This window comes from Penaeus vannamei, chromosome 16, assembly GCF_042767895.1.
Source record: "Penaeus vannamei isolate JL-2024 chromosome 16, ASM4276789v1, whole genome shotgun sequence".
Lineage (NCBI taxonomy): Eukaryota > Metazoa > Arthropoda > Malacostraca > Decapoda > Penaeidae > Penaeus > Penaeus vannamei.
In genome coordinates, this window is record NC_091564.1 from 13064808 (window position 1) to 13077307 (window position 12500).

General features: G+C 44.6%; 1 protein-coding gene across 1 annotated transcript in view; it reads left to right on the top strand.

The window, feature by feature from the left end:
• The window catches only part of LOC113800325 (barH-like 2 homeobox protein), a 20393-nt gene that overhangs the window by 7534 nt on the left and 359 nt on the right, over positions 1–12500 (top strand). Inside the window, exons 2-3 of the mRNA XM_070131253.1 lie at positions 11399–11571; positions 11835–12500. The exon at positions 11835–12500 is cut by the window's right edge and continues 359 nt beyond it. Of these exons, the coding sequence (XP_069987354.1) occupies positions 11399–11571; positions 11835–12020 (359 nt within the window). The 3' untranslated portion in view covers positions 12021–12500. The remainder of the gene's footprint in view (positions 1–11398; positions 11572–11834) is intronic.

The following is a 12500-nucleotide window of genomic DNA, read 5'->3' on the forward strand; positions in this document are numbered from 1 at the left end:
ATCATTATTATTATCATTATTATTTTATTATCATTATCATTATTATTATTATTATTCTCATTATTATTATTCTCATTATTATTATTGTTGTTGTGAATGCTGCGTTTTTGTTACTTTTGTTTTTGTTATTCTTATCGTTATTATCATTAACATCATAATTTTTATTGTTATTGTTGTTATTATCACAATTATTAGCATTATGATCAGAATCATTATGTTGTTGTTTTCAATATTGTTATTCTTATCATCATTTTCATTACTATTATTATTGTTATCAATATTATTATTATTACTACTATCACTACTATTGCTAGCATTATAACATTATCGTTACTATTGATGCTATTATTGTTATTATATTTTTTTCATTGTTTTCATTGTTATTATTATCTTTATCATTATTTTTACAGTTGTTATCATCATTACTATTATCATTATTATTATTATCATTTTCATTGTTGTTATCATTATTATTATTATCATTTTCATTGTTATTATCATTATCATTATTATTATTGTTATAATCATTATTATTATTGTTATTATCATTATTATTATTGTTGTTGTTTTTGCGTTTGCCATTGTTGTTATTATCATCATTACTATCATTATTATTATTATCGTTATTATCATTATTGTTATTATTGCTACCATAATTATCATTATTATTACTATTGGTATTATCATTGTAATTACTAATGCAATCATTATTATCACCTTTGATATTATGATTATTGTTCTTGTTTTTATCATTAATTTTACTATTATCACCATTACTATCAACATCATTATTGTTGATATTGTTATTGTCATTATCATTGTTATTATTACTATCATCATTATTATTATTATTATTATTATTATTATTATTATTATTATTATTATTATTATTATTATTATAGCTATTACTCTTATTATCATTATCACTATCATTGCCATTATCACCATCATTATTATTGTTATTATTATTATTATTATCCTTGTCATTATTAATATTATTATTGTCATTAATCACGTTGGTAGTTTTATCATTATTTGTATCATGTGGTATTATTGTCATAAATATTCTTATATCTGCGATAATCATTACATTTACTATTAATATTGATAAAAGTAATTATATATGTATATGAGTGTATGTGTGTTTGAGAGAGAGCGAGAGAGAGAGCGAGAGAGAGAGAGAGAGAGAGAGAGAGAGAGAGAGAGAGAGAGAGAGAGAGAGAGAGAGAGAGAGAGAGAGAGAGAGAGAGAGAGAGAGAGAGAGAGAGAGAGAGAGAGAGAGAGAGAGAGAGAGCGAGAGAAAGAGAGAGAAAGAATGAAAGAGAGAGAGAGAAAGAAAGAAAGAAAGAGAAAGAAAGAGAGCGAGAGAGAGAGAAAGAGAGAGCGAGAGCACAGGCGAAAGGGTAAGCACGCAAAACGGAAGCAGTAATTACAGTCTGGTGCCCGGACTGCAGGCCTACCCCTCAAGTCCACGCGGCTGAGGACTTAAATCATCTCAAGCCGGAAGTCCAGTGACGGGAAGGGCGCCTAGGCCTATGTGGAGGCGTCTTGCTTGGCCTTTTGATTAATCTTAATTTCCTCGGGGACTCATCGCGAGCCTAAATTTGCTCTTTTCGTTTCGTGGTTTTCATTTCGAGGGGATCAGAGGGGGGGGGTTGTAGGGAGGGATGGGGAGGTGTGTGTGTGTGTGTGTGTGTGTGTGTGTGTGTGTGTGTGTGTGTGTGTGTGTGTGTGTGTGTGTGTGTGTGTGTGTGTGTGTGTGTGTGTGTGTGTGTGTGTGTTTATGTGCATAATTTCGTGTATTTGAGTATATGCATTTATGTGTGTGTAACAGTGTATGTTTGTGCTTGTGCATGTGTACAAGTATGTATACAGCCAGATAGATCGCCAGATAGATAAATAGACAACACGAAGTCACATCAACCGCCATATAGATCACACCGGAATGTAGAAAGGAGAATTAGAGAGCGGAAGAAGATAAAAAAGAGGAGGTGAATATTATCCATTTTCTGCTCGTCTCTCCTTCCTCTCTTCGCTGCCGTAACTGTTGCATCCGGCGCTCAAATGTTTAATATTTGCAATCTTCTTTTATTCATTTTTTCTCTCTCTGCAAAATCCGGAAAATTAGTAATAAGCGGAATGAGAAATAATAATCGCTATGATGATGTTTTGTTGCAATCGCGTGGATGCAATACAACGCGAGGACAGAACAAATGAACAAAATACATGAGGGTAAATACGAGAACAATTTAGTTCACGATGACTGAAAGTACACCTATTTAACAAGGCGGTTGCGACTGTTGCAAGAATCATGTGAAATACAATCATACAGATTATCAATATTGGTCAGATAAAGCATACTGTATACATAAATGCGAACGTTAATAACATATCTTGCATGAGGGAAAAAAATATAATAATGCGCACTGCATATAATGATTGACAGTTACTACTCACACGGTATTTAGCTCCTGTTACCATACTATAGTTTATATCGATTGCAGAGTGAGGGGAGTGTGTGAACAAGACGTGTCGACGGATAGATAGACAAGACAGACAGAAAAACAGACAGCGGTGAACCTTATTAGACAGGTATACTGATAGATAGGACAGATAAAACAGACAGGTAGATAATGGTCGAACTTATCATTCTTCTAAACTATTCGACGCCAAAACGACCGGACCCTCAGAGAAGCGGGCAGTCCATCACCCTGTTGTCACCACCTTGACACCAGCCAACCAGACCGAACAGACAAACCAACAGACAGCCGTAGAACCCTTTCACTCACTCCTGTCCTCGCCGTCGCCGAAACAGACAGCCGTGCATCCCATCGCTCATTCCGGCTTATACTGTCACCAGCCTGTCAACAGAAAGCCATACGGACCGACAGACTAAGAGACGTGCAACCCATCACTCACTCGAGCGGTCGTTGTCACTCCTTCGTCCCCGACAACCCTTGTAAAGCAGCCTGCCAGTGACACACGAGGAGACAGGGTTCGGGGACATTGCTTGCGCCTCTGTAATTTGTAAACGCGTAAGTTATAATTCCAGGGAAAGGAGACGCGGCACGTAAACAAGGCTTCTCGGTAAAGTAGTGCGTTCTTGCGTCTTAAAATTGGATACCGGATTTTCGATGTTGTTATTTATAGGTCTCGTGGCGAATGCTTGGTGAAGAGGAAGAAGGGGTGAGAGAGAGAGAGAGAGAGAGAGAGAGAGAGAGAGAGAGAGAGAGAGAGAGAGAGAGAGAGAGAGAGAGAGAGAGAGAGAGAGAGAGAGAAACTAAGCCTGCGACTCTTGCTTGAGCCTATTTCCTCCGGTTTGCCACGCCAGAGCCGAATAAGCGGAGGTAATCATGCTCTCCGCGCGTTCTTTAAAAATTTGTTTGGCAGCGGAAACGTCGGAGAATCGATGCTTGCGAATACTGAAGGCATCCCTCTGTTCTCACCGCAATCCCGTGCCCTTCCTTTCTCACACTCCCACCTGGTCTTTACCCCCACGCACCCTCTCCTTCCCCAACCACAACCCTCAACTAAGCATCAATTACATATCCGTTTCGAACTTCCAGCGAATTTTGCCCTTTATTTCTTCATCCTTCATGTCCCTTTCCCGTCCCTCCGCCAATCCTATCCAAGCATCAATCTTACATCCGTTTCTGACTTTCAGCACATTTTCTTCACTACTGTATTTCTTCATTCGTCATAATTTCCTGTTCCCCTTCCTTCCGCCCTCCCATCCACTCCTCTCCTTTCTTCCTTCCCTCCAGGCCATCGTGGGTTCCCTCCCGGCCGAGCCATTCATCAACACTTCATCTCTTCCTTCTTCCCTTCCCTGTTTCCCTTTCGCAAAAACAACTAACGTGTACCCGGAACATCTCATCGCCTCGCCGTGTCTTCCTTTCTCGTCGCTCTTTCCTTCTATCCAGTCCCTGCTTTTCTTTTCCGGGCGACTATCCTGTAATCCTACGCCTCTTATACCCTAAATAAATCCTTTTTCTGATGCCTTTATTTCAACGCCGGTGCTCGAGTTCCTTTCGTAAATATCCTTCCAGCACACGACACATACATCTCCAGCTTCTCCAGACCACACACCGTTCCTATCCCCTATCCCTTCGTCCCTCTCACACGCCCTTCCCCACACCCCGAGAGAAGGACGCCCACCTCCTTCGACCCACTCCAACCACCCAACCATCCAACCAGTCTTCCCCCGGTCCGACTAGCCGGCCTCAGACAAGCCCCTCGCCCGCGTGTGGTGGTAGTTAGGTCGTTAAACCGTATAGCCAATTAGTATGTGTAACAAGCAGGGAGGGTGTCCGCTAGACCCTCGGACTGCGGACACGCGAAAGGGAGGTTTTGGCTTCGCGAGGACGCTGTCGGAGACCATGCGGTGTGTGGAGGTCGGAGGGGGCTGGGTTGGGACGCGTCGGCGAAGGAAAGAGGGAAGCTGTTTTGCCGTGAAGAATGAATGTGGTTTTGAAAGAGGGATTATTCCAATGGCATTCCTATTTCCATATGGTTTTATTCGATTCCATTTTTTTACCGTTATAGTTTCATTATCTCTCTCTCTCTCCCTCTCTCTCTCTCTCTCTCTCTCTCTCTCTCTCTCTCTCTCTCTCTCTCTCTCTCTCTCTCTCTCTCTCTCTCTCTCTCTCTCTCTCTCTCTCTCGCTCAAGGATTCGTGATCCATTGATTGAACGTCTTTCTTTATGTTTATTTTCTCCCATGATTGATGCGGGATGTAGCGTCCCTTGCCGTTCCAATCCGACAACAATACTCCAATCACAAGAAAAACAGGAATATAAGAATTGAAATATGCTGTTGTAATTCTCAAGGGATTGCGTCTCGATCGCTTCGACTCCACGCGGAATGCTCGAGATTCATATTTTCTTTATTATTTTTATTGTTTTTTTTATGACAAAGAAAGCGTGAGATGGATTTTTTTCTTTCTCGGAATTTCGCTCCGTATAGTTTGTCAAAACGAAGTATAGATTTTTTTCTTCTCTCCATATAAAAGGAATAGGATTGGGAAATGTATGTTGTTTGAATGTGATTTTTTTCGAAATTGTTATAATTTTGAGCTATGATCTTTTTCCGTCCGTTTTCCTCTTCTTGTTTTGAGACTACATATCGGTGGTGTTTTTACCTTTGCTTCATTTATATATATTTTTTTTCTTTTCTAGTCTTTTATTGTTTTATGCTGCTTCGTGATCTGTCTTTCTACTCTCTCTCTCTCTCTCTCTCTCTCTCTCTCTCTCTCTCATTTCTTGCAAGTTATTTTTCTAGCAATACACCCCATATTTTGATATCATAACATCAATGTTCAAAATATTTAGTGTGCTGTGTAAAGGATTTGATACAGCATATGATGTATGAATTACAAATATGGGTCTATTATAGATACTTACAGCGATAGACACTTCAAACACCAAAAGATACTTAGTGTGAAAATCAAATGCTAGAAAAAAAAAAAAAAATCACGCCAAAAACAGGAAAAAATAGAACGTCGGAGAGAGGGCTTAGAGGGCAAGAAGGCATGGGCGTGCGGGCGCGTTCGGATAATGAGACGTAGGATGGGCGTGGGAAGTGGGCGGTTCGGTGGGAGGAGCTTGCGTGTTACCGACACAGCAACGCCGGCGGAGGAAGGAGGGGGTGGCTGTGGGGGGGGGTTGAGGGGAGGTGTCTCCTCATTGCTGCCGTGTGATAGAGAAGGGGGGCGGGGACGGGGGGGAGGGGGGTAGGGGGAGGTGTCTCTTGGCTACATGCAATGCGGCAGTTAAGGGCAGTGACAACCTTGGGTAATTATAAGCCATGACACCTATTTCCATTCCCCTCCCTCCTTCCCCCACCCCTCCCCTTCCCCTCCCTCTCCGAATCGGCCAATCGGCGGCTGACAGAGCTCGATAGATATTTTATATCGGGTACGATTACCTCTAATTATCATTACAACTGCTATTTGTAGTAGAAACAGGAGTAGTAGTAGCTGTACTGTTTACTGTTACATTTACAATTATTGTCATTGGTATTATCCTTGGCGTAAAGAAAGAGGCAAAAAGAAAAACAAATCCCAAAAGAAAACATAAAAGTGAAAGCTATTACAAAAATAATAGTAAATAAGTGAATAAATGAATAAAAGAATAAATAAATAAACGACAACTGAAATCTGTCACCAAGAACACGCACGCACACAACTAATACGTCTTGTTCTGCATCTCTTTTGATAGCCGTATAACAACTGATAATGCCAGCACAGGCGACAGTAAACAAGGGGGGGGGAGAGAAGGAGGGGAGAAGGGGAGAAGGGGAGAAAGAGGGGGGGAGAGGAGGTAGAAAAAGAAAAACAAATATAGCGTCTTGACATGAGAGGTGTACATAACTAGTCCCCGCTCGCCGTCGACATATGTCAAACTCACGTCACGTCGCGTCACGTCACTCGGAACCGATCCGTCCGCTGATCGCGTCAGTCGGGAGGCGAAGCGGCGAACGGAGGCCAACTGGGGGATTTTTCGCGTCTGGGAACCCGCGGGTGGGATTCAGGTCCGGTTTGAAGGGAGGTTTGCGGAGCCAGGGTTGAGTCGTGGTGTTGTAAGCTTAGATGATAAAGAAAAAAAAAGAATTGCTCACACACACTTATATGAAAATATTTATATATGTGTGTTTGTGTTTGTCTATCTATCTATCTACCTACCTACCTACCTACCTACTTACCTATCTATCTATATGTATGTATATATACATATTCATATATATTATAACAAATTGTGTTTTTTTTTAATCAGAAGGTATTCGATATATAATCAAACAAATAGGGAAAAAAACTTGCTTATGAAATGACCAGATGAAGACTAGCATAGGATACTGACAAGACTCCCCCCCCCCTTTCCGTCACCCTTACCCCTATCTGCATCCCCCTTGTCCCCCCCCTCCGTCTCCCCCACCCCTATCTGCATCCCCCTTGCCCCCCCCCCCCCCCCCGCCCCCCGTCCGTCACAGTTTAGCTCCAGAACTTCGTGATTCTAGAGACTCCCTTTGGATGGATGGGTTTGTTGCGTGCAAGACAGGCGTGTGTGTGTGTGTGTGTCTGTGTGCACGTTTGTGTATTTGTGTGCGCGTGTGTGTGTGTGTGTATGTGTGTGTGTGCGTGGGATTTAGGATGTACCTTTTTGCATGTTTTTAACTTCATGTGTATGTATATGTCAGTGCCCGCACTTATATGCTAACATGTACACATGTGTGCATGTTTACATACACCCGCACGTGTGTACATGTGTATGTGTAAGTGGTTCCTATGACACACAAGCCACGCACACGCCACTCTCTGTCGCCAGCTGGTTTGTCGTGCCTCGAGTTCTATTGTCACATTATCCGACATTTTCTCGCTCGCTTCTGTAATCATATATTTTTTTCTGTTTGTGTCTAGGGCGTGTTTTAGTTATCCCTTTGTACGTATCCGTGCTCTTTTTTCTTCCCGTTGAGCCGATCTATAGGTTTTGGTCTTATTATTGATGCTAATTAAATTTATCGCGTGTATTTATTTATTCTCTCTTTGTATGATCGTAACTTGTGCTGGTGGAATTACGAGCACCAGTAAACACATCATTAATACTATCATCATTATAATACCTAGGATCCTCATTATCGATATTATCATTATCAAAATTATTATTCTCGCTGTTATTATCAATGCTATCATTGTCACTGTATTATCATTACTATTATTATTTACTATTATCTATTATCATTTGACATTAACATTCTTACTCTCATGATCCCTGACATTACCAGTAATTATCATCCTTTACAACCACAAAAGTCATCACCAACATATCCTTTTTCATCCTCTTCATCTCCGACAACCTCTCTCGTCATCACAGCTCACTCAGGTCTTCTGTCATCATTATCACCTCCTCCTTCCTCTCCCTCTCTCTCTCTCTCCCTCTCTCTCCCACGCCTTCCTCGTCAAATATCACTTTCTCAGACCCCCGCCGACACCATGTTCACCCCTCACCCCCGCCTCTTCCCCTCTTCCTCTTTCCTCTCTCTCCCTCTCCTCTCCCCTCTTTCGGCCGACTGACCACCCTTTGTATTCCCCCCCCTCCCTGCCCCCCCCCCCCTTCCCGCCCCCCATTCACCCTCTCTCTCAACCCTAACTAATTACCGAAACGTGAGTAGGGGGGAGAGGGAGGGGGAGGGAGTGTAGGTGATAAAGATAGGGGAGGGAAGAGAGAGGAGAGGAGGGGATGGGGAGAGAGAGAGGAGGGGGAGGGAAGAAGGAGGAGGGGATAGAGAGAGGTAGCGAGAGACAGAGGATAGGGTAGACCCGGGTGGGAGGGAGCAGGTGGTGGGGGTGAGGGGTAGAGGGGATTGGGGATTGGAGGAAAAGGGGGGGGGAGGGAGGGGTGTCGATAATTTGTCTCGGTGTGGGTTAGTGCATAATTGATATTGATCGCCTGGTGTCGGCAAGTCCCCGAAACTGACCAATAAACACAGGGATTTTTACAGGGTGACATTTCTCGTAATCAAGGGAGGGGGGAGAGAAGGAGGGAGGAGGAGGGGGAGGGGAGGGAAAGAGGAAGAGGAGGGAAGGGCAAAGGGACAAGGGGCAAGGGGGGTGAGTAATAGGAAGAGGAGGGAAGTGAGAAAAGAGCAAAGGAAGGGAGGGAACCAGTGAGAGTGAAAGAGGGAAGAAGGAAGAGGGAAGAGAAAATGGGGAACGAGGGGAGGGAAGGGACAAAAGAAGAGAAAGAAGGAAGAGGGAAGAGACCAAGAGAAATGAAATAGAATAAAGAGAGGAGGAAAAAAAAATGAAATATATTAATGAGGCTAAAAAAATCACAACAGCCCCCCCCCCCCAAAAAAAAAATAATAATAATAATAAAAAATAAAAAATAAACGAACACAAAGAGAACAAAGCAAGAAGATGAACAGGAGGAAGAGGAGGAGGAGAAGAAGAAAGAGAGTACTGTAATTATACACCATTATGACTTTCCCAATTCCCAGAACGCGTAGTGTCGCCGGCTGATAAACTGTGTTCTCATTCCAATTCTCTTTGTTATTGCGGCGTATATATGCAAATTTACAGTTTCTTAATTACGTTCTCCTGAGAATAAAAATCGCTGTTCATTCTCTTTGGAGGCGCTGGACCAATTGATATTATCAATCTTTTTCTTTCTTACATTTTGATCATTATTTTCGAATACTTTATGTCATTCTCGAGGTTGTAGAATAAAGCATATGCGTATATATTGCGATTGGATAGCGGTTATAAACAAGCTTTCGGTATTAAAGTTCACGAGCAGAAAAAGTTAGCGGAAAAACGCTCTCTCTTCATTATTTTCTGCGACTGCTAAAGGAAGGAAAGAGATTCAAATATTCGTGGAGATAATGAAAATGGAATGCATGAAGTTAATGAAAGGAAAGCAGCGAGAAAGAGAGAGAGAGAGAGAGAGAGAGAGAGAGAGAGAGAGAGAGAGAGAGAGAGAGAGAGAGAGAGAGAGAGAGAGAGAGAGAGAGAGAGAGAAAGAAAGAAAGATCGATAGAGAGAGAAAAAATATCGAGAGAGCGAGAAAGAAAAGATCGAGAGAGAAAAAAAATATCGAGAGAGCGAGAAAGAAAAGATCGAGAGAGAGAAATAGAAAAGATCGAGAGAGAGAAAAAAAATATCGAGAGAGGGGGAGAGAGAGAGGGAGGAAAAGCGCAAGTGGGAAAACCCGAAAAACCTAACAGTCCCGCGGTCGTCCACACGCCATACAAACACGCCCTCCCGCCCGCCGGCCCGCCGAGTGACGCGTCCGGTCGCCAAGGGAGTTAATCATGCCTTCTCTCTCTCGTGGCGACAGCTCGGACCTCAACTGACCTCAGGGGCGGGTTTATTCCTCTCGGGGAGTGGGCTCTTGAGGGGGGGGGGGATCTGGTGGTTAGAGTTTATTCCTCTTGGGGAGTGGGCTCTTGAGGGGGGTGGGGGAGAGGGGGATCTGGTGGTTAGAGTTTATTCCTCTTGGGGAGTGGGCTCTTGAGGGGTGGGGGGAGGGGGGGATCTGGTGGTTAGAGTTTATTCCTCTTGGGGAGTGGGCTCTTGAGGGGGGTGGGGGAGAGGGGGATCTGGTGGTTAGAGTTTATTCCTCTTGGGGAGTGGGCTCTTGAGGGGGGTGGGGGAGAGGGGGATCTGGTGGTTAGAGTTTATTCCTCTTGGGGAGTGGGCTCTTGAGGGGGGTGGGGGGAGAGGGGGATCTGGTGGTTAGAGTTTATTCCTCTTGGGGAGTGGGCTCTTGAGGGGGGGGGGGAGAGGGGGATCTGGTGGTTAGAGTTTATTCCTCTTGGGGAGTGGGCTCTTGAGGGGGGTGGGGGAGAGGGGGATCTGGTGGTTAGAGTTTATTCCTCTTTGGGAGTGGGCTCTTGAGGGGGGTGGGGGAGAGGGGGATCTGGTGGTTAGAGTTTATTCCTCTTGGGGAGTGGGCTCTTGAGGGGGGTGGGGGGAGAGGGGGATCTGGTGGTTAGAGTTTATTCCTCTTGGGGAGTGGGCTCTTGAGGGGGGTGGGGGAGAGGGGGATCTGGTGGTTAGAGTTTATTCCTCTTGGGGAGTGGGCTCTTGAGGGGGGTGGGGGAGAGGGGGATCTGGTGGTTAGAGTTTATTCCTCTTGGGGAGTGGGCTCTTGGGGGGGGGGGGGGGGGATCTGGTGGTTAGAGTTTATTCCTCTTGGGGAGTGGGCTCTTGGGGGGGGGGGGGATCTGGTGGTTAGAGTTTATTCCTCTTGGGGAGTGGGCTCTTGAGGGGGGGGGGGGAGAGGGGGATCTGGTGGTTAGAGTTTATTCCTCTTGGGGAGTGGGCTCTTGGGGGGGGGGGGGATCTGGTGGTTAGAGTTTATTCCTCTTGGGGAGTGGGCTCTTGGGGGGGGGAGGGGGGATCTGGTGGTTAGAGTTTATTCCTCTTGGGGAGTGGGCTCTTGCGGGGGGCGGGGGGGGGGGTGGAGGGGGATCTGGTGGTTAGAGTTTATTCCTCTTGGGGAGTGGGCTCTTGGGGGGGGAGGGGGGGATCTGGTGGTTATTTAAATTTCGTTGAAGAATCGGGTTTTCTTGAAGGGTTTGGATTTTTTAGATCTACGTATTTAGCCATTGTGGAAATCCGTAGGGAATTAGGAATCATTAGCCGTCTGATGTATGTTCTCCATTGTTATTTATTTAGTTTTAGAATTGTTCTCGTGTTCTCTGTTATGAAAATAATTAGAGAATCATTGCGTATCTGATTTAAGTTCTTTGCTGTTATTTATTTAGATTTAATTATTTAATTCTTAATTATGAAAATACTTGGAGACTTAGGAATCCTTGCGTATCTGAATTACGTTCGCCATTACTATTCCTTCCGCAAAAGCAGCAACCCTTAACGGACCTCCTCTCTCCTCTTCAGACTCCGTGAACCTCTTCAACAACAGACAGCCGCCGAAGAAGAAGCGGAAGAGCCGGACGGCGTTCACCAACCACCAGATCTTCGAGCTGGAGAAGCGGTTCCTGTACCAGAAGTACCTCTCGCCCGCCGACAGGGACGAGCTGGCGCAGAGCCTCGGCCTCAGCAACGCGCAGGTGAGGACGGGGGCTGGGGTTGTGGCGTGATTTTTGGTGTTTTCTCGCTCGCGCTTCTTCGTTTCTTTGATTTTCTGGGGATGCGCAAGTGAAGTAGGCAATACGTAATGAATAAACATACTATAATAAGTACCCCATGTCTCCCTCATTGCAAAATCGGTAATAATAATCTCACTGACAACGAAAGCAATGATAAAAATGATAATAACAATGAAATATGAATATCTCCTAGTCTTACACGAACCCTCCCTCTCTTCCCGCAGGTGATCACGTGGTTCCAGAACCGGCGCGCCAAGCTCAAGCGGGACATGGAGGAGCTCAAGCGCGACGTCGAGTGCACCAAAGTCATCTCCTCCAACAAGACGCTCCTGGAGGCCTCCGTGAACGTCGCGGCGCTCCTGAAGGTCAAGGAATTCCCGAGGATACCGATCACCTCTTTGCCGCACTAACAGGGGGCAGGGGAAGGTTGGGTCATGGTGGGTGACCTTCTTATTTAAGGTCACGGAAGCAGATGTCGGCGAAAGGAGAAAGGACAAATCTCTCGATATCGTCACGTGTGAAACTGTGTGCGTACGTGTGTTTGTCGTATTCGGTTCGTGTATACATCTGTGTATGTATACTTGAGTAAGTGTGTGTGTGTGAGAATATGTGCGTCTCAGTGTTTACCAAGAATCCTCCCAGTCGTGCGAATCCAGTCGGATGCGTTGAGAAGAGTTAATATAATTTTCATCACCGTCTGTCATTGAAGAAAGAAGTCACTCTTAGATCACGAAGCCCGGCATGTTGTTTGCTCTGATGACGTCACGTTGTGCGTCACCGAACAGCTGTTGTCGTCGCCTCGTCCTCCGCCTCTGCCATCTTGAATTTCAATCCAAGACCATAGCAAAAACAAATGAAGTGCAAATGAAGTCTACATCGCAACGAACAGC